Source organism: Mus caroli, unplaced genomic scaffold, assembly GCF_978045245.1.
Source record: "Mus caroli unplaced genomic scaffold, Mus_caroli_1 scaffold_15, whole genome shotgun sequence".
Taxonomy (NCBI): domain Eukaryota; kingdom Metazoa; phylum Chordata; class Mammalia; order Rodentia; family Muridae; genus Mus; species Mus caroli.
This window is the reverse complement of record NW_028227270.1, coordinates 72279871-72302230: the sequence shown is the minus strand read 5'-3', so window position 1 is coordinate 72302230 and position 22360 is coordinate 72279871. Positions and strand designations below refer to the sequence as shown.

The window sequence follows — 22360 nt, the reverse complement described above, 5'->3', positions numbered from 1 at the left end:
GTGCCTCCTGCCTCCAGTGTGACACCCAGTGTGTTCTCTCCTATTCAAGGTTAGCCCCAGAAAGTGGTCGGAGTGAGGGTGGCTAACACTAAGACCCCATTGCACTTGCTCAAGCTCAGCCATGTTGGGAGAATGGAACTATTGCCCCATTTTACAGAGGGGAAACTAAGGCCACTGGGTTGGGGAAGGCAAAGAACCCCACCTTGACATTGGTACCAGAAATGGGATGCACCCCCCTTTCTGCTCCCTCCTGCCACCCCAGGACATCTGCTGTTTGGTAAACACCATGCACAGAGGCAGGGCCCTGATTTGGAAACTACTCAGACTGCTTCATGGGGCCTTGTGTGGCCCGGCCAACAGCGGACAATTAATTACTGGGATCATGCAGAGGCCGGGCGAGGGCCCAGCGCCCGGTGTTTACACCGCACTCGTCTGTTTGGGGCCAGCAAATCCGTGTCAGATGTTAATGGAACTGCATCATTTTTCTGCCGAGGTGGCATCCCTGGGGGTGTTTGGAGGAGGAGGAGGAGGAGGAGGACGAGGAGGAGGAGGAGGAGGAGGCCAGCTGGACTCGGACTGAACAGTAGGTGGCTCAAGAGCAAGGACACCATCTGTCGGGCTGCAGACAGCCTGGTCGGCTCTCCTAAGGCTGCCTTCCCTCTTCTACAGTGGGCAGCATTGCCCAGCACCTCCTACCTCTCAATAGAACCTGTGGCCACGCTAGTCTTGGCTTAAAAAAGGTAACAAAGTTGCAAAAAGTAACAAAGTCTAGATTATAAAATGGCCAGACCCAGGGACCCTTTGTGTTTAATGAAGCCTTAGTCAGGAGGCTCTAGCCACAGGGCTCCGAGGTTGCCTGGAAGAGCAAGCAGATCTCTTGGGCAGGCCAGACTGCAGGCGAGAGAACACTGCTTTCTTCCTCCTCCAAGTGGAGATGCCCTGTCATCAAGAAAGCAATGCAAGGGAAGGCCAGAGCAGGAAAATGGCCCTGCCTAAGGTTATACAAGAAACCAGGTTCTCTGGCAGGTGTGTAGGAGAAAAGATGACTTCCTACAGGGGCCTGGCCCGGAGGAGTTAGCCTAAAGTACCTCTAGGGTAAGTCAGGGCCGGTCTCTCCATTCTGCAGATGACTGAGCTGAGCCTACACAGCCAGGAGAGATGAGGGCAGCCCCCAATCTCTTCCATCATCCCTGCCTCCTAGGTTCTCAACAAACTTGATCCTGCCCCAAGGCCTTTGCACAGTCTGTCCCCTCTGCCCAGAAGTCTCCCTTCAGGGTCTTAGTGCTCTGTGTACTCAAGTTACCTGCTCTGAAAGCCTTCTTGCCCAGACATGGTACATGTTAAAGGCTAACATGTACCCAGCTGCCCCATCCATAGGCCTAGACTTAAAAGTAAAACAAACACAAGAAAATGTAGAGGCCCTGCCTGGAACACAGCTGGTAAATGTGACCACACTGGCAACAGGGCCACTTAGGAAAGCTGTGGCCTTCAGTCCTGATGCCCTATGACTTCAAGCTCCTGCAGCACCTTCCCAGAGAGCTATAGCAGCACTCAACAGTGGACCTCTCAACTCTGCTACTGCAACAGCGTCCGGTTTTCTGACTCAATGTAGTGACCAGGCAGCCCAGTCCTGCCCTGCCTGAGTTGTCACCATCTGCAAGGTGGAACCCTTGTTTAGGGCAGAGCAGTCTGGAGTAGATGCAGACCTAGGTTAGTCTAGGGACAGAAAAGGACCCAGAGGGGAGGGAGTGGTGATGGCTGGGACCCTTACAGGGACCCAGGCCTCATGAAAAACATTAGAGCTGCCATCCTGGCTGCCATCTGCAGGCGAGTATCTCTCAAAAGATCAGGTTCCAAGTCGTGGCAGGGATTAGGTTTCACTAGTAGCTGGGACTGTGCCTCGGTTTCCCCATCAGCATTACACTCTTGTAAGACCTTTTCTAGAAGGTGATGCATCATGTGTGTAAGTAACATCATATGTGTAAGAAAGGATATTGTCACATATGCTTAAAGGCAGTTACTGACTGAATCAATGTGATTTTTCTCGTCTCCTCCCCAGCATGTGCTATAATTTTGTCTCCTTCCTGCCCTAGGGGAGAGGTAACCTCTGGTCACTGGCCTGTTCCTACCTCCTGGTGTCCATTCTGAGCACTGCCCCCCATGGACTCCCAATTAGATCCTTTTCTGCCAACTGTAGGTTCTCACTGGCTTTGGGACCAGGGAGACACACAAAGAGACCGAGTCACCATCCTACTGAGTTCCCTGTCATGCATAGAGAAGATGGGAACGTGTCAGGAACAGGGTGGAAGAGCCCCCTTGCCTTTGGTTCACCAACGATCCCTCTGCTGACTTGGACCGACTCTGAAACCCGTGATGCAGGCTCCCAGGGGCCTGCTCAAAGGTAACAGTGGCCCCTCATTTTGTTTTGACCTACAAGTCTGTCTGAGCAGTCTGAGGGAGGTCTGGCTGACTGGGAAAGCATCACCTCCGACTGGGCTGCACCGGGTGGGGCTCTTCCTGGAGGCTCACAAAAGCTAGTGCGGGTGCAGAAAGAAGCAACTATGGCCGGTCAGTGCTGCTCTGAGCTCTTTGTCCACATACATGCAGGCTGCCTGGCACACAGTAAAACCTCTCCACATGGCACAGGTTGGCCGGAAGGTACCACGGATCAGAGCTAGCCCTTGAGAAATATTGAGTGTCCTTGGGAAGCTCTCCCCAGGCCCAGGATCCTCAGCTCCTTGACAGCTCTCGCAACCACCTTGAAAAAGGGATGGAATGACCATCTCTGCGGTAGGAAGCCTGGGCTCCAAACCTGCCAACCAGCTGGTAGCGAGAGACCCCAGATGTCAGACCTGGGATGCCATGACATGGAGGTAACCAGGGCTAGGTGTTGATGCTTATGCTTCAGGGCTGGGGTGAGGACAGCCAGAGCAATCTCGTGTGTGTGTGTGTGTGTGTGTGTGTGTGTGTGAGGGGGTGATCATCAGATCATCCTGTGGCTCATTAGGGTTGAGGGCATGAAGGGGGTATACACACCCAGGTGCCTGAAGCTGGCGGCTCAGCATGGGCCCAAGGCGCCACCTAGTGGCAACACTGGGACCCGCCCTCATGGAAGAGGTGTAGCTGGTCTCCCTACCCCCACAAGGGACTCAGCCACACAGCATGTGCTGGAGTGTCTCTTCTGAGTATCCAGAAGGCCCCAGAAAACATAAGGCTTAACGGGGCTCAACCCAAGGCCATGTGATGTTACATGTCAATAGGCACATGGAATCACACCAACCAGTTCATCTCCATCCCTAGGGATCTGCTTCAAGGCTTGCTTAGGGGGTTGGCAGAGAGGGCTCGTTGCTGGCTCCTTGTTTCTGCATGACCTCAGCCACACACATCTCCAGCTCCTTATCTAGAAACTGGAAGGCCACACCCACCTCCAGCTCTAGTCGTTATCACTGAGTGACACCAGGGTGCTTATGGGGCTGGGAGAGCAGAGGGACTTCAGTGGGCAGGGCCACTTCTTGTGGTTGTCCATGGGGTGTCATCATCTTCTTCCCCAGACAGGACTGATACACCTTCAGCCTTGCCTACGACATTGTCCCACCATCTCCATAGCGGACGGACGCCTGTCACTCTAGTGAGTTGTCTCAGGCAGGGCGGCTTCGTCGGCTTACTACAGACATCAATGGGGGCTAAGAAATGCCCCCTACCCAAGGATGCACCTGGTCAGAGCCTGCTGGAGTCAGCTGGCCCCATCGTCATGTGTCCCACGGGTGACAGGAGGATGGAAGGGGCGGCAAGCACGACAGACACATGGCTCTGTACAAAACCTGAAATATTTTTACTTTTTTAAAACTTTGGTCTAAGTTGCCTTAGACCTCATGGACTCGATACAAGAGTAATATGAACTGGGAAATAGAACACTTTAATAGCCACGATAAACTTTGTTAGAAATGTACATGTCGCCAAAATAATAATAAAATTAAAAAGAGAAAGAGAGAGAACAGCTTGATGCCCGGGTTAAGATTATAGAAATGTTCACAAGGACAGGGTCAAGGAAAACTTTTAAAAACACCAGTTCTGAGTAAGCCTGGGGCCTGCACGATGCCCCTCTCCCAGCCCCGGGCCCTGGGGATGGCGTCCCTCCAAACAGGTCAAGTGGGAGTGGATAAGGCCTCCGCCAAGCTGCATCTCCTCGTGGACAACACATCCGGGTAACGGGTGTAGAAACAAACCTCATAAGAAATGTACAAATATAAAAAGCTACAAACATTAATAAATTACAGCATCACGAAACACAAATACTTCACAAGGTGCTAGCAAAGTAACTGCATCCCCGACCCTCGCCATACAAGGAAGAGGACCGAAGAGCTGGTGTGAGACTGGAGACGCGGCTTTCGGGGCGAGTGGGAGGGGCCTCTGTACTGTCCGCTCTGAGAGGCGGAGTGTAAGGCCGCGCAGGCGCCGTTGTTTTTCAGGCAATACCTTAGTTCCTAAGAGGAAAATAAGAAGGAGTAACAAAAGGAAAGGAAAGAAAAGGGGGTGGGGGCCAGAACCCGACCATCCATCAGAGAAGGGGGTGGGGGAGCAAAAACTCGTATAAAGGTTAATGAAGGACTCTATAGAAAGAAATTCCTAGAGATACTTTTGCTCTTGTAAAAAAGAAGTCATTTAAAAAGCTATTTACACGCTACATTCTATGAAAAATATGCTTCCGGAAATACATCTAAAATGAAAATACAGGATTGCCTGAGAAACAAACCCAGCCCCTCCGTGTCGATGGGTGGACACCGCCACCTGAGATGGCCCACACTCATGACGCCACCCAGGGGCTCAGACAAGCGCTGCCGTGCTGGCTCCAGCTCTGTGGCCCTGCTCACCTGTCTGCCCACTCAGGGCAGGGTGCCTTGGCCTAGAAGTGCTGTTCCAGAGTGGGGCCCCTCCACGTGGCTTAGCCTGGGTCCCCCGGACCCGAAGACGTGGCTGAGCTGTCACCCTTCCCCTGTGACCCCCACAGTGGCTCCTCCAACCCACTAACACACCAACCTAACTGTGGGTCCTGACAAGCCCAAATGTCCCTAGGCATTTGGGATGTGTGTGACACCCACTACCTAGCCTGCTACCTGCCAGCCAGGGAGCTGGGGTAACCTCTTCCTCACTGGTCAAGTGCTGTAAGCCTCGCTCAGGAAGAGGCGAGTGGGGACATTCAATACCCCACAGCTCCTTTCTGTGTCCTTTGCCTTGTTTTACGCCTTTGGAGGCTGCCAGCCTGGGGCCAGCTCGGACTCGGGCTGGTGAGCGTGGCTCACTGCACCTTCCTTGAAGGCCTCATGCTCCTAAGCAGAGCCATAGAGGTCACCAGGCTCCAATGGGGAGCCTGGAGGCTGTCCTGAAACCAGAATGATCCTTAAGTCGGCGGGGCCACTTTCAGGTCACTCTGAGCAACTCGAGAAAGGATGTCCGTGTTCACAACAAGGGACGGCCATGTTCCGCTCGCTCGCTCACTCCACCTGCTCAAGGGACAGATGCTCGCATTGGGGAGAGGTGGCTGGTAGGAGGCGAGGCCCTCCCTGGGCCAGGCGGCACAGCCACCGTCCTGGGAGGGGCGGATGTAGCGGGGCTCCGGGGGTCCTGAGCAGAGCAGAAGGATCCTGGCTTCCCAAGCCTTAGAGGAGCAGTTTCCCATTCCGATGGATCTTCAAGATCTTTCCAAGCCTTTGCTTGGCGGTGGCCATGCCCTTTTTTGTACGTTTTCCTACAGAGGTGGGGAGAAATTATTTTTTAAAAAGACCAAGAGTGATAGCCACAGGAGGAGAGGATCCCACATGACCCCTAAGCCCCGCCCACCTCTGTAAAATCAGCCCGCTAGGCTGAGAGCCCAGGGTTTAGAAATCCCCCATGGACCCAATGTGCTCAGAGGTGTAGGGACCATGGTGGACTTGGTTCAGGATGGCATGGCTAAGAAGTGAGGCCCCACCCCAGCAACAAGGCCATCTCAAGTACCACCTGTGGGTAGCCATGCCGCTGAAACTTGACCAGGCTGGAGTATAGGTCAGCGGGATAAGGGAGGCCACAGGGGTTCTCCAGGGCCTGTGTGACATTCTAACCCACAGAGGGGCTTAATCCACCAGTCTGGGTCAGATCACACCCTGCTTCACTTGTGGCAAATGCCTGAGCCAGAGCCCTGAGCTGAGAACCGGTCCTGTAATCAGTGAGCTCTATTCAGCTGGAATCTCCTGACGTCAGCCTATGTCTTTCACATGACTAAGCAGACCAGCAGCAAGCACTCATAGGAAGGGCAGGGGGCCATGCAGATGCACGGACATAACTGTCTCAGACGTCCAGCCCCTGATGACCTGGAGCCAGAATCCCCTTTGCAGTGTGCTCACTAAGGGCAGGGGCAAACGGGGCAAAAGCGGTACCTTTGGCAGCAGTGTTGTTGGGGGATGATGCAGAAGGCCGCCTCTGTGTGAGAAAGACTCCAGGGGCCATGGGCTGGGAGGCACGGCCAGCCTGGGCCCCCGTGAATGTGCCGGCTGCTGTATATTCGTGGTCAGCCAGGCTACTGCTGTGTGATTCAGGTGGGGGCTCAGGTGAGCTGCCCTCCTGTGAGGCCTGGCTGCTGGCTGTGCTGGTGGAGGCCGGGGTGGTGGATGCTGGGGTGGTGGAGGCCGGGGTGGTGGATGCTGGGGTGATAGAGGCCGAGGTGGTACCCGTGGAGGTGGAGGCAGAGGTGGAGATGGAGGGGGAGGCAGTGTTAGGAGCCGGCTTCCTTTTGGTGTTCTTCTTCTTCCTGTTTTTCTGCTCCTCCTAAGAACAAAGTATGGAGGGGTGCGGCCCATCAGCTGCCCCACGTACATCAGAGTGGGGCACAGACAGCTCTGCCCCAACCCAGATGCAGGCTTTAAGGGGGCTCAGACCTCCACCAGGTAGGAAGCTGGGAGGGGAGAGGAGGGGAGAGAAGGGGAGAGGAGGGGAGAGGATGGGAGGATCTGATGAGGTGGAGACAAGCCAGAGCTTCTTTCTGCCTATGGGTATCACTTAAAAGTGCCTGGACTTTTGGGAATGGGAGCAGTCCCCAGAGGCATTTAACGAGGGCATCCTGGGTACCATGTGAGTGAGAGGTGCCTATCTGGGGTAAGGGTCATGAGCTCCCCTACACCTGCTTAGGAATTTGGAGCCACTCTCCTGCCTGGCAGGAGACACAGAGACTATGGCTGAGGTTTCTAGAGGTCAGACTAAGCTCACACAGTGGAGACTTCCTCTTGCAAGAACCCTTCCGTCTCCTCACCTGCTGGGACAGCTTGGCTGCAGCAGCTGCCAGCCCCGTCTCAATGGAGGCCACTCTGGTCCCCTCACGCACAGGCCTGTCTTGTCTTGGCACCGATGGACCGACCCTGGCTGTGGAAGAGACCAGGGAAAGGCCAATGAATCAGCTCTGTAAGTGGTGACCCAATCATCCCAGACCATCTCTGAGTCTGCGAGTACCATGAGCATCTAACTCTGGATGGGAAGTCACACCACATCTGCTCTCCCCAGGATGGTGCCACACTGGAGTATCTGTGCGGCAGTATGGGAGGTCCAGCAAACTGGGCGAGGGAAGCCAGGTAGGCGGGGGGACTTGAAAGGTGGACAGACCTGATCCCATTCACTACCCCTTCATGTTTTGGGTGCCATTCCTAGATCTTCTTACAGAGGACAGTGGAGAGGAGGGGCCTCACATGACAAAGTTCTAGAGAGAGGGTCTAGGTTCGGGGATCCCAAAACACCAAGCAGAGCCACAGCCAGGGCCCTGTGGGGAGCCGACCCATCTTCCCAGGAAATGCCTAGAGCCACACCTATGTCCTCAATGGCCACATATCAGGCCCCCAGCCCCGCTCTACCTGTGGGGCTGTACGGAGCATCGTCTGAGCCTTTCCTCTTCTTTGACCGGGACTTGAAGACAGGGTTATCTTCGTCAGACTCCAGTGAGGGGTAAACTGAGGAAGAAGCAATAGGAGATCAGCCCCTGAGTGGTCAAGTGCAGCCGGGCCTGAGGAGGGCCCTGGGTGGTGCTGCGGTGGCCCCATGACCTTTCCCAGTGGTGGCCCCAGATCTGTCCTTAGGTTCTCAGACCTGCTGTGCAGTTGAAGCTGCCATAGCAAGAGCGTCCACTTGAGGCAGGACAGTGGCCTCACAGGCTGCCACCCACCCCCACCCCAGGCTGGCTTCGGGAGCCTGTGAGATGCAGTCTTTCTGGAGGCTGCTGCTGCAGCAGCGAGTGAGAGACTGTGGGGACCAGTCTGATGCCACTCTATCTGAAGTCCTGAGAAAGGAAGGAAATCCTGGCATGTGCCACAGCATGCACGGGCCTCCAAAAAGTCACATTATACGATCTGCTTAGATGGTATGTCCAAAATAGATCCACGGAGACCAGAGTACATGACAAATGGCCAAAGCTAGGGAAGGACAAACTGTGGATGGGGACAAAGTTTCATTATAAGAAAGATATTCTCAAATGGAGCATGGTGGTAGTTACCCAGGCCACAAAATGACAGACTTCCAAAGGATACTGTTGTATTTTGTTTTAAGATAAGGTCTCACTGTATAGCCCTGGAACTCACTACGTGGACCAGGCTGGCCCAAAGTGCAGAACAGAGAATCACATTGCCTGTGCCTCCAGAGTGCTGGAATTGAAGGTGTGAACCACCACACCCCAGCCCAAGATGGATTTTACAGTCCTGACTGTAGCTCCTGGGCCTCTTTGGCATGTTCTTAGTCAGTGCTGCCCCCTACAGGCAGCAGCCCTGCCCTGCAGCCGCACTCACCATAGTCTGAGTCCTTGAAGCAGGCATCCAGGTGGTCCTGCTCCTCGTAGTCCTCCAGATCCACACTGTTCTTGGCGGTCCTCTTCAGCAGGCGCTTGCCTGTGCCTTTGCTGCCACCACCAATCTTCCGGGCACCATGGGCTGCCAGTGAGCCACCCTTGGCCTGCCCCGTGCCCCATGTGGTCTGCAGGCAAGAGTCAGAGGCCTGCAGATTGGCCATGGAGAGCATTCCCTGAATGGCTTCCTGTGTGCTGGGGGAGGCAGGGGGCTGGCTGGGGACAGAGAGAAACAACAAGCGTTCAGCCATGGCCCTTGGCCCACAGCCAGGACACTTGGACCACAGACTAGAGCCCACAACCCACAGTTTGCAGTCCAAGGTGCTGTAACTGCAGCCCAAAGCCCTTGGCTGTATACTCGCTGGCTCAGGCAGCCAACGGCTAACAGAATGATATGGGCTGGAAACTTAACAGTGGAGAAGGTCTGGCAGGCCCCTCTGTACACCCAGTCACACTCCAGGGAGGGAATGAGGCCTTGGGTAGAATAAGGACACACACCAGAAGGCAGATGGGATAAAATCTTGCACCACAATGCAACAGTTCTCACATCTTTTGAGTTGGCCTGAGGTCCAGCTTCCACAGCCCGACCTCAGTCCTGGCAAGGGACATTCCTTCTCCGCAGTCCTACACTGAGAACAAGGAGTCCCCACATCTCTCCCATGACACACTCTTCCAAGGTGATGCACATCCAAGTATGAATCCAGACCCTCATCTACACCTTCCATCGACACCCACACACTCACCAAGCCCACACCTATACCTGTGCCTCACCTCTACCTGCACACACACACACTCACCTACATCTGTACTCACTCTCATCTGTATTTACACCCCCGCATCTACATGTGCATACACCTCCATCTACACATGCATCTACACCCCCATCCACGCCTACACCCCTATCTATACCTATACCCCCATTTATACCTACACCACATCTATACCTACACCTACACCCCCATCCACGCCTACACCCCTATCTATACCTATACCCCCATTTATACCTACATCACATCTATACCTACACCTACACTCTCACCTACACCTACACCCTTATCCTGCCTACACCTTCATCTACAGCTGTGCCTGCACCCACAGCTCTGTGTACACCTGCACATACCCTCATCTACACTTGTACTCAGCCCTGTACCCTCACCATGTACACCTGTGTACACACACACACACACACACACACACACACACACACACACACATCTCTATCTGTATCTACACATCTCTTGGTTAGGCACGGCCATGCCTCAGCTTAGCCAGGTTCCACTCCCTGGGTCCCTCCATGAAGGACTGACCACAGGGCTCCATCTGTAATCCTCTGCCAAGTCCTGGCTGCCATGCTCTTTCTGCACTTTCCTAGCAATGCGCCTGTCTACTGCCCCACACCCTCATCTCCCCCTGGGTACACTGGTGCCCTGCCTTCCAGAAAGAGCATCCCAAACTGGGCTCAGGGAGCAGTGCTCATTGTCAGTCCACAGACCTGAGGCCTGGATGCTGTTAGACTGTAAAGAACCCAGGGGTTACCAGGCTCTCAGACAGGATCCAGCTCTGGCTTCCTCGGGGCCCTGTGCTGGCCCAGCCCAGTCACCTCCTCCAGCCTAGGCTTCCCAGGTGTCTGGGCAAGAACCACCTGGACAGCTTTAAAAACACCCACACCTAGGCCCTGGCAGGAGAGTCTGAGTTGGGGAGCGGCACAGGTTCCCAATGGCTGCACAATGCCCAGGTAGAGAGCTTACCGTGAGAACCTGACCCTGTGGGAGCTCCCTCTGGGGATTTTTCTGGTATTCACTCTAACTCAGATGAGCCCAGCCTAGAAAACACTACTAGTGCCAGGGACACCTACTACATGAGCCACTTAGGTGGTCATGGTCTAGAGGCACATTGTCTCCTCCCTGTACTCCATGGTACCTCTTCTCCTGAGACCCCTTTAGTTTCCAGCGTTTCCCTTGTTCTATCCTGGATACCTGCAAACTACAACCAAATACCTGGAGCACTTCTAGGAAGACCTTTGCAGGAGAAAGTGTCAGAGCCTCTGAAAAGAAGCTATGTTGGGAGATAATCTCATGGCAAGCTCAGGACCAGAATCACGGTGATGAACAGCAGTGGCAGCATATGGCATTGCAGCCAGAGATCTCCCTCCAGCACAGTATCCTCTCCAGCACAGTACCCCCTCCAGCACAGTACCCCCTCCAGCACAGTATCCTCCACTAACATAGTATCACCTTCCAGCAGTATCCTCTCCAGCACAGTACCCCCTCCAGCACAGTATCCTCCACTAACATAGTATCACCTTCCAGCAGTATCCTCTCCAGCACAGTACCCCCTCTAGCACAATACCCCCTCCAGCACAGTACCCTTTCCAGCACAGTACCCCTCCAGCATAGTACCCCCTCCAGCACAGTACTCCCTCTAGCACAGTAGCCCCTCTAGTACAGTATCCCTCTCCAGCACAGTACCCCATCCAGCACAGTACCCCCTCCAGCCCAGTATCCGACCCCCTCCCCCCCATGTCTCCTTCCTTGCTCAAGATGGCCCATATGTGAGACAGTGCTGCTGGACGACCTCCTTATGTACAGGCTGAAGGACCCTGGTAGAAGCTCTAACAGGGACCTAGGAAAGCTACTGCTCAGAAAATGAAGGTTCTAGAGAAGGCCCTGGTGGGGTGGGGCAGAGTCAGAGAGATGGAATAGCCTCACTGAGATTGGATAGGCAAGCTTGGACAAAAGCCATCTCCTAGGCCAATGTTCCATGGACCGAGAGACATTTCCTGAGCCCAAGGAGAGGGAAGCCAGTGGCTCCACAGCCCTCTCTGAAGGCTGCCTCCCAGGCCAAAGCCATAATGGCAGGCCAAGTCACACAGCCCTGAGTTCTGCAGCAAGTTATGTTGGAGCCTCCCTCGTTAGCCTGCCCTGCCCTGTGCACAATACAGGGCTGTGTCTCACAGGACAGCAGCTGTCCTGGCGCTGTCCAGCTGCGCTAGTCTGGGGACTTCACTGAGCATGGGCAGGAACAAATACCTTCAAGGTGCAATACTCTATCCTGTCCTCAACCCAGGCCACAGGGACATGCCAAGACATGCACCGCCAGGGTCCTAAATCCTGAGGTTGGACCCCCATGAGAACCCATGTGGACATGAACTTCCCACTCACGCCATCTGGGTGACCCCAGACCCAGCTGGCCCGGCTATCTACAAGGTTGCCGGAGAATCAGTGAACAAAGTTTAACTAGTCAGCATGGAAAATAATACTTTAATCCTCCAATTACCATACCTAAATCCCCTCCTTTTCCCATGGCGGTAAACACCAAGCAAAACCAGCCACAGGAAATTAACATATTTTCCTCCGTTTTCCTCAGCTGTTTTTTCCCAAACAGTCAGTACTTAAAACAGTGCAAATGGACCATCAAACACTGACCTGTGCTCCAACCGGGAGACTTTGGGAGAGGAACTGCCTGCGGCGGGCTGCGGGAGCTGGCTGGCCTCTGAGGCACGTGTGTGGACACATGTGGGGTCTGCAAAGCGCTCTCCCCAGACTTGGGGCACGGGGCCACGGCAGCTCTGGTTTCTCATTAGCAGACAGCCCCCTCTGGCCTCATGAATAAGGACTCAAATACCCCCATCTGTGTTCTGTCTCCACACCACCCAGAGTTCTCCCTCCACAGCACCCAGAACTGGGTACCAAGGCGAGGGCCTAGGCTCTTGGTCCTGTCTGCCGTCATCCTGGGTGGTCCCAGGCTCACCCTTGGTTCCAACTTCCCAGGCCTTTCCACTGAGGTCATGGGAGATCCAGGGTACTGAGGGTCTCTGAGACTCTGAGGTCAGCCACTGAAGTGTTAGCTAGCACATATATTCTCCTGGAAGTCAGGCATCCCCACCACCAGAGACTGTGTGACACCCTGCACAGCATCACAGACTTGAGTATGGAGGTGCTCCTATGAGAAGAAGCCACAGCCAGGCTTCCCCCATATGTTCACCAAAACTCTCACTCTATCATGCCAGGCTAAGCCAGGACTCTGAGCCCAGAACCATGCACACCCCTCCCACCATGCCTGAGGCTGGGTGGCTGTGAACATGATATTGCATTCAAAACAGTAATCTATGAAATGAAATATGGCCAACTAATTCAGCAAAAGCTTGTTTCAATCAAGCCCTTAATCTGCCTTCCCAGAATCTCCCATCATCTACGAGGAGGCCTGACCTAGGCCTCCACCTGCTGGAGCAGCCTCAGAGTCAGGGTGAGCGGCTGCCTCGGGCAGTCATCTAAAAACAGCTCCGGCAGATGAAGGAACAGGAACCCTGGACGGGCCCGTGGAGTTCTTCCCAAATGAGGGACCGGCACACACAAGTGGACATAGCCCAGCACCCAACAACTCTTTAGTAGCCCCAAGTTGGGCCCCTGTGTGAGGTCAGCCCAGAGCCTGGGCCTGCCTTTGCTATCTCCAAGCTGTGGGCCATGGGATGGCTGTCTAAGCTCCCTAAGCCTCAGGTTCCCCAATTATCCAGTTAAAGTCTGAAGCTGTCATAAGACTAGAGAGCTGAGAGGACACTACTGTTCCTGAAGTGTGTCGTGGAGGGTCTTGGGGTGGGGGGAGAAGGCTGTGCCCCATCAGTCACCTATCAGTGCCACATCTGGAAATGCCACTAAAGTTTCACTGAGAGATAAACAATAGTCAAGTGCTTCAAACCCAAGTCAGCAACGCATGAATCTAACTGGGGCCATCAAAAGAATGGGCTGGTGAGATGGCGCAGAGGCTAAGAGCACTGACTGCTCTTGACTCCAGGGTTCAAATCCCAGCAACCACATGGTGGCTCACAACCACCTATAATGAGATCTGAAGACAGCTACAGAATACTTATGTATAATAAATAAATCTTTGGGCCTGCACGAGTGGGGCCAACTGGAGCGAGCAGGGTTGGCCGGAACGAGCAGAGGTCTTAAATTCAGTTCCAAACAACCAGATGAAGGCTCACAACCATCTGTCCAGCTACAGTGTACTCATATACATAAAATAAATAAATAAATCTTAAAAAAAAAAAAAAAGGAGTCAAAGGAAGCCTATCCTTGCTGCTCTGAAAGCCCGGTTCTCAGCAATCAGTGGCTAGGGTTGTCTGCATCCCACTGTGTGGCGGGGTCTGCGCCCAGGGGCAGCCATGTTCTGCAAGTGCTGAGGGACACAGCCAGGGCCCACCTGTTGGGGTTGTACTCGAGCGCGCCAACCTCCTCACTGGCCTGCAGCAGGTCCAGGATGCCGGCCGCAGAGCTCCCACTCTCCTTCTTCACTTTGGCATTTCTGCCTGGCTTGGTGTCCGTGTCGATGTGCAGAGAGCCCTCGTCAGAGGAGTCGTCGCTCTGCGGAGCCAGGGGCAGAGCAGCTGGTCAGGGCAGGGCACTGGGGAGCAGGTCCCTCCATGGGGAAACTAGTTTTAAAGAGTTCTGTACTGATGACTGCTACAGGGTAGTCTCAGGTTCACGCTATGGGTGAGGTCCTCGTGAGACAGGTGTGGGTGCTAAGCCTTTCCTAGGGTCCTCAAAACCATGAAGGTTGAAGTCACCGTCACACCCTGGGGTCTTTTCCAAAGAAAGCCCCAGGATTTCCAACCAGGGTGTTGTGACTATAAACCTCTGGCCTGGATAAGCTGATCCCAGCAGGTGGCTCAGGGGACTGGTACATTCCTCCTGGGCTTCCCAGGAAACATGAGACCTCAGCCATGATCCTTTTCTGCTGGAAAGACAGCCTTGGAGGTCATCTTACTACAAGACCCCAGCTGATGGGGAACCACTCCCTGCCATTCCTATACCAGGGGACACGTTTTGGTGCATTTATCTCCCATGGGCAGGACCAAAGGAGCATCTCCTTAGGCCTGGTGCCAGGGACTGAGCAAGACCATGTCCCTCTTATTCCATGGACGGCAGGAGGGTGGATGTCCTTGCACATCAAGCACAAGCGTGCTTCAGGGACTGTGGGAAGGGGCTGGGAGGCTCACCTTGTATACCGCAGAATCCAGCTTTGGCTTTGAGGTGGGCATGAGGAGAGCCTCCTTCTTGTCTAACAAGACTGAAAGCATAGTGGATAACTGTCAAGTGGAGACCTTCAGGGGGGTCGGCGGAGATCCCTTGGAACCCCCTGCCCACACCCACCAGACTCACAGGACAAGTCCCTTTTGGGGGCGCTCTTCTTCCTCCTGATGGGAAACTCGTCTATCTTCAGCTCCCCATCATCTGATACGTACTCATACTCATCGCGCACGGGCTTGGCCTTGTCCTCCTTGAAGCTCTGCAAGGCGCCGAACACACCAGGGCTGCTTGGGGGCCTGAGGGCCTTGGAGCTAGAGTAGTAGGAATAGGTCAGTGGGACCCCAGGGCCCTGAAGCCAGCAGATCATAGACCCTCATATCATATCAGGATATTGGAAGGCAAGCAGCTGGTCAGAGACTGTTTACAGCCCTGAGTTTCCACTGTGGGAAGTCTGCTTATGGAGAGGGACATCCTCTCATCTACAGCCTCCTCCTTTGCTCCATGTCACCTGGTATGAGGCCCAGGATACACAGTCATGCACTGTAGAGAAAGATCTAAGAATGTGCTTTGGTTCTGACAAGCATAGCCCACAACCCTCTTTTCCAGACTGCCAGAGTTTAAATCAAGTCTCAGGTGAGAACAGGGCCAACTCTTGTGTCTTTTTCTGCACACTTATTTTTGGGAAAAACATAAAACAATAGCACTTCAGGTCTGAGCCACAGTGTATCTGCACTGGGCTATGAGATACTGTGTATCTTTCTTCTTGCTAGGGAAAGTCTTGCTTTCCCCAGGTCTAGCTTGGACCTCCCTAGGTCTTCAGGACATACTTTTCTCAACAGGAGGGACAGCAAGCTGAACAGAAGGCCTGCAATGCTGACAGACAGCACAACAGGCCATTGCAGCATCCAGCAGTCTCAGGAAAGGCTGTCACCCTGCTGTCTTAAAGCTGGGTCACAGACACCACGCGTGTGCACACTTGTATACACACAGCTCTAGTGCCTCATTCATTTTGCCTGCATATTCTACACTATGTAGCCTTGTCATAGAACTGGAAAGCTTCTCGGGGACATTCTCGGGGACACTTCTACTGAAATTACAGAAGCAAACTCATCATATCAGGATAGCAAGACCAGGCCTGCGTGGGTTCCACTCGGCTGGCTGACGACATCCACTTAGGGGCCCCAGACCTGTCTCTCCATCACCCACAGTCCTTTTCCTCCCTTCTCAGAAAAGGAAACAGAGGCTCCCCACTCCTGCAGGCAACGGGGCTATCTCAGCAGGACACGTTTGTCACCTACACTGTGTGGGGATTATGGGTGTGACAAACGTGCCTGGTGGTCACTCTTCCCATCCACAATTGGAACCAAGACAGCAGGGCCATGCTGAGGCTCCCATGGCTCCTAAGCTGGTGCCTTCACTCTCTCCTGAGGTCCTCAGCACCCAAATCCACACACCCCTCCCCATGGCACCCATCACTTAAGGCCATAAGCTTATATGGAGCCATGAACCTTCTGGGTGTGCCCTGCCCTGCCCCACTGGCCACCGGGCTCAGAGGCGCTGAGTCCTGGCCCTCCCTCATACCCTCAGCATTAGCTCACGCCAGCCCCACTGTCAGGGTCTCCCTGCTGCCTAGCTGGCCCAGACTGAGGCTGTACTCTCTATGGTCCCTGCAGCTCGGACTGTTCTGGAAACAGAAACAAGGATGTTCCACACAACACAGTGGTGGCGAGTGAGATCAGTGTCTCAGAAAAAGAGCCACTCGAGGGTGTCAACCAGGTGTACAGTGTGGTATGTATGTGTGATGTGTCTGTGACATAGGATGTACATGTGTGTACATGCATATGTACACGTAGTATGAAGCATATATGGAGTGTAGGATGTGAGATGCCTGTGGGGTGGATGTGTTACAAATGGAATGGAATGGGCATGTGGTGATATTCCCATCAAAGTGTGTGTGTAATGGTGTATAGGGGATGCATGTCTGGTGTAAACAGTGTTGGTGGAGTATATGATGCAGTGTGTGTGTGTGTGTGTGTGTGTGTGTGTGTGTGTGTGTGGTGTGCCACGTATGATGTCACATATACACCGCATGCAGACTCAAGCGTGATTTGGAATGTCCACAAGAGTGTGCAAGCAATGGATGTGGGTACCTGTGTGGTACCAGGCGGTGCACAGCATTTGCCATGTGTAGTATGGAATTTGTGCACAGTGTGGGGGCACATATGTGATGTGGGACACTGTATGATTACCCTGCCCTGCCCAGGCTCTCACATACCCCAGGAGTTTTCTGTTGGAGAAAGAAAAGGAAAACTTGTCCTTGTTTCCAGCCAGGGGCGACTTCTCCAACCTCTGCTCCTCTTCCATCTTCAGTAATGAGTCAGGTTTGCTGTTCTGAAAGCAAGACCAAAGTTGTCCCTGAAGCCACTGGGGTGAGAGGCTAGTGTCCCAACCCATGCTAGTGGGTATAACTGGGGACCAGATCATGCCCAGGGAAGCTGTTACCATTGCATGCATGACCTGCCCTGGGAAGGCTGCCCAGCTTCAGGGGATGGGGACACAGAGGAGATGAAAGGCAGCGGAGGAAGACATGGAGATGATGGCATGCTTGGTTTTACACTGACACTGTCTACAGAGGGTGGCTTACAGGAGGTCGTGTAACTCCAGGCTCACACAGACTTTCCTCATGGCTCTGGGGACAGGCAGACGCACCCTGGCACAGGTCCACACCCACCCTCACCTTGTATTTCCACTTGGCCTCTGACTTGCTCTTTGTTTGCTCTCGGATTTCCAGCCTTTCCATGTCATTCTGCGTGTGGACTGTGTCCTTATTGGGAACACTCAGGACGCTCTTTGGGGTCTGCAAACAGAGGTAGCCGTGACCCAAAGGTAGAAAGACACAGAAGGGGAGTGAGCTGGGGTTATGACAGTGGAGGAGACCAGTCACTCCTGCTGGTCCACACACAGCTCATCAATCCATTCCCTCATCCACCCACCCATTCGTTCATCTAGTCTCCCATCTCTCATCCACCCATCCACCTACCTATCCATCTCTATCCATTTACCCACTGTCTATCAGTTGACCCACTGACCCATCAACCATAACACATCCACTCCCCTCTCCCTCCTTCCTTCCTTTCCCCAGAAGAACAGCACCAATGGAATATTACAAGCCATGAGGATGGCCCCCAAAATGTGGGAGAGCAGTGTACTCATCCTGGAAGGAGCTCACAGCCAAGAGTCCTTAATCTCACAGGTTTGGTAAGAGCCTTTACTGAGCCTGTCTCTCCCTGTCCACAGGGGCTCAGGCCCTTATAACAATCCCTTCTCCCAACCTCTGCCTTCTCCTAGTGTTCTCAAACAGATGCACTGTGTATCTTCAGAGCCTTGGCCACAGGGGTGGGTTCTAGTACTTTGGGAAACTAAGCAGGGTGGGCTCTGTGTGAACACCACCTCTGGCCTGCATCCATCCAGTGGCCCACCTGGGTGCTACCCCTACCACAGCACAAAACCTCTGTGCTCTCTCTCTCCCTCTCCAGGGGCCTCACTGCTCTGCAGGATCTACCTGTGGTTTGGGCCTGGATGTGCAGGCCTAGGGCTGGCACAGGCAGGGAAAAACTTTGGGCAGATTCATCAATAGGCAGAGCCTGGACCCTAGTCCTCTCTGGACCTTGCCCTATAGCAGGCCTCAAAGGAGAGCAAAGAGGTGTTATCCCAGCTGTCCCTCTGGTCTGGCCCAAGACAGGGGCTCCAATGTCCCAGCATGTGAGGGAGGAGCTCAGGAGCCTACCTTCCCTTTCTTCGGTGGCTCCATCTTGGTCAGCGCTTCCTTTGTGTGAGCCTCAAGCAGGTCCAGGTTGGGGATGGTGGGCGAGGCTGACTCCTTGCACTTCTTCCCTTTCTTCTTACTCCCATCTTTGAGCTTCAGGGTTTTGGGGGGCTTGGGGGACTTGGGGAGCTTGGGAATTTTGGATGGCTTGGGCATCTTCACAGTCTTGGAAGTCTTTTTTTTGGACACTTTCTCCAGGAGGGATCGAGGTGGGGTAGTCTCAACAGGAGATGGCGGTTCTTCCTTCTCCCGGTCTCCATCACAGACCTCATCTGAGGAGGCGGCAGCATTTACTTCAGGTCGGACAATTTTGGAGGCATTCTGGGATGGGAAAAGGAGAGGGTCATTCATGTTCCCTCTAGACCATGCCAGGACACAGGCATGCTGGGAGAGGTGGGCAGCCCAGAAAGGCACACACAGCTGACACCATGTGACATGTTCATAGTTGTTGCACACTGTCAAGTGACATGGCTCATCACACCATCCAGTAACATCAAGAAATGTTCACACATCCCTACAGCCCACTCATACTGTCCCAGACCACAGTCCTCCAGTCCCCAATTTCCTGGGGCTCTTCTGTCCTCTCCAGGCTCAGGAGGCTGTCTGGGTCTGGTTCCTCCAGGCTCAGACTCCAAGCCTGGACCTGAGGTTCTCCATCCTTCTCCCCTTATCTCTCCAAGCCTCGGGCATGATTACTAACGCAGAGACATCTCCCTAGCAGGCTCCCTTGGTCCTAGGGGCCTGTCACCCTGGCATGGCCTTACCTCACTGAGCCTGATCTCTTTGGCCAGGTCCTTGATGAGCTGTGAGGGCCTGAAGTGCTCTGGGAGTTCGTCCTCATGCTCTGCCAAAGCCTGTGGAACCGTGGGGTCAGTGTCAACCTGGCCACTGCAGTGCCTAAGCCATTTTGTGTCTACCCAGCCAAGGCCAGGGCCACCCCGGGGGTGGGGGTGGGGTGGGGGGGAGGGGCAGCTGCCATGGAGCAAGGCATGGTATGCCATGGGACAGCGCCCCAGAACAAGGTTCTCTGTGAGCCACCTCTGCTAGTGGAAAACGCATCAAGATGGCCTCCCCTGAGGCCACCCCTAGCTAACTGGCTGTGGAGTGGATGTGAGCCAGCTGGCTCTCTTTATGATCAGGTGGTTGAGGTGGGAAGGACCCCTGAACTATCCCAGCTTTGAGTCTCAAGGAGATGGTAGTCATAGGACGGCCCCAGAAGGGAGGGAACTATGCCTGTGGCTTGTCTCCACCTAGCAGGACCACACATGGGTGAAGACAGGCCATGGACATGATTCCCTCCCTGGCCTCTGCCTCAAGGTCCTCCGAGCCTCCCACTTGTTCTCTCTGACCCCTTGTCCCTCAAGTAGCAAGCGGGCACGTGTCCGCTCTGAAGAGCGAGAGCCGTAGTAGGAAACAATATCACAAGGTTACCCTAGACTAAGCCAGATCCATTTCTTCCTCTGCAGCCACAACCTGGGCAGGGAGAGGAAGCAAAGGACAAGCTGGCATCCTGCGGTCTTTAAGGAGCAGCTCCCACAGGCTGGGGAGAGCCATGCACAGGATCTTGGGAAAAGACGAGGAAGGAAAGGGGTGCCCAGATTACAATGCAGGTTGTTAGCTGAGAGGCTGCACCCACACCAGGCTGCAGGGTTGCAGGGTGGCAAGAGCCACAACTGTATCCCTAGTACTTCCTGTCCGGATCCAGATGTGTGGCCATCGCACCAGCTGCCTCCTGGGACTCTCTCGGCCCTTTCCAGGTTAACAGGAAGTTTCCTTGTCCAAACTCCTGGGGGAATCTGGCCCTGGGGCCAGTGACCCCAGGCTGACCCAGGCAATCTACATCTGTCTGACACCCCTCAGGAGACCATGGTTAGTGTTAGCAGACCAGCTTAGGCCAGCCTGGAGGGAGTGTCTACCATGTGTTCCACAGGACACAGCCTTGGGATCTTCCCCACCCATCCCCTGTCCCCTCAGACAAACACACTCTGTGAGCTGCTTCTTACCTGCTTCTTCGTCCATGACCTAAAAGCACCATTGAGAATTTTAGCTCCTTGAACTAAGTGTGGGGGCAGCTGTTTCCCAGACTTGTGAGAACCTGGGAAGGACACAATAGGTTAGTTAGTGTGGTGTCTGCTTAGCCTGCCCCAGCAAGAGGCCTTCCAGAGGCCACTGCCCCCAGACCACTCGCCCAACTGCCAACGGTTCTCCTTGGAATCTGGGGTGCCCACCCACCCAGCACCTGCCCTACAGGGGAAAGGCTGACCTCCCATCTCCTCCCATTTCATATGAAGCTTACCTAACAGGATCCCAAACACGTCAGTTGTCTCTCCTGTCTCTGTCCAGGAACCCTGAGCCCTGTCTTAGTGGATCAGAACTTATACCAACCCCCCAGGTATCTTCTTATGCCTGTGCCCTAAGGGGTCATGATCAGGGCTCATAAAGGGCCGTAATATTCCTTAGACCAGGGTTGCAGGCTCAAGTCGCCCAACCTGGAGTGACAGGTACCTTTGAACGCTTCCAATAGGTGCTTTCCCATGTACCAGCAGGCAGTTTCAAAGTTGGGAAACTGAGTCAGGCTGCCAAGTTTTAACCTCCTTTCCACCTCGTATGCCCTGGAAGCCACAGGAAAGAACTAGTCAGGGCAGGAGCTTCAAACAGACCATGCAAGGGAGAGCCCAGGCTACTGAGCCAGCTCAGGCTCCCCCTCCCAACCCCCGGGGCTTGATGTCACCCAAAGTGACAGCCACCATGGGTGGAAGCAGTTGGCTGTAGTTACTAGAGAGGCTGGCCATCGTTCAGGAAAGGTGACAACAGCCTTCATGATCCCAAACCACTGCTAGGTTGTTCCTAGCCCAGAGCATGGAACCTACCCCTCTTCCCCTCAACACACAGATGTGAGCATAGCAACCCACAGGCTGAGCCCAGAAGTCTGGTCAAGGTGCCCATTGGGCAACCTGGTCCAAGGCTGGACAGCATTGTAGGAGCAACCTACCTCATCTGCATCTCCACACTGAGGCTGTGGAGGAAATGTCCAGCGAAGGCCAGACAGTCCACGGGGGTGAGTGTGGCATAGATCCAGCCTGAGAGAGACATGTAAAGCTGTGACTAGCTTCTATGTCGCTTCCATGCTAGCTTTCACCTCCCCCACTCACTCACCCCAGACTCCACCTCTGTCATCTATCAGCTCAGGCCAGGTAGGAACCTCTGAGAGAGGTGGAGGAGGGAGTGTGTCTGAGGTCACATAGGCTATTGAACACTCGAGTACCATACAGATAGAAACTGAGGCCTAGGTGCCAAGGGGACATGCTCACACCCCAGGGCAGCACTGCCATCAGGAGAGGGAACCCAAGTCTCAGACCTGTGCACACAGGTCAGAAGAGATAGGGCTGGGACTGCCATTTTCCCCAGAGGCAGAGATTTGTTTCTAGGTTATCCCAGGGGGATGGAGGTGGGGCTGAACTCCAGAAAAGCCATAATGCCTCCCTCCCAGAGTAACTGTAAAGATGACTTAAAGGAAGGAGAGACCCTAGAGCCAGTCAAAGGCTGAGTTCAGTCATGTTCTGCAGCCTCATTTGGATCCTGATTTTAAGTGAAAAAGAACACACGTAATCACTAGGAAACCAGCATGTGGATCAGCTCCTGGATGGTACAGTG

The 22360-nt window shown here is 54.1% G+C and overlaps 1 protein-coding gene across 2 annotated transcripts in view; it reads right to left on the bottom strand.

Annotated features, from left to right (window-relative positions):
- Positions 1–3809: 3809 nt before the first annotated feature.
- Positions 3810–22360, bottom strand: part of Phf2 (PHD finger protein 2) — a 68798-nt gene continuing 50247 nt past the window's right edge. For both annotated transcript variants that reach the window (XM_085831108.1, XM_021180212.3), the window contains exons 8-22: positions 21699–21786; positions 21212–21318; positions 20710–20801; positions 19471–19560; positions 18668–19027; positions 17618–17737; positions 17156–17271; positions 15013–15191; positions 14850–14920; positions 14054–14214; positions 8799–9070; positions 7875–7970; positions 7283–7392; positions 6414–6801; positions 3810–5746 (exon numbers count right to left, since the gene is read on the bottom strand). In XM_085831108.1, coding sequence (XP_085687234.1) covers positions 5658–5746; positions 6414–6801; positions 7283–7392; positions 7875–7970; positions 8799–9070; positions 14054–14214; positions 14850–14920; positions 15013–15191; positions 17156–17271; positions 17618–17737; positions 18668–19027; positions 19471–19560; positions 20710–20801; positions 21212–21318; positions 21699–21786 — 2339 coding nt within the window. In that variant the 3' untranslated portion in view covers positions 3810–5657. The remainder of the gene's footprint in view (positions 5747–6413; positions 6802–7282; positions 7393–7874; positions 7971–8798; positions 9071–14053; positions 14215–14849; positions 14921–15012; positions 15192–17155; positions 17272–17617; positions 17738–18667; positions 19028–19470; positions 19561–20709; positions 20802–21211; positions 21319–21698; positions 21787–22360) is intronic.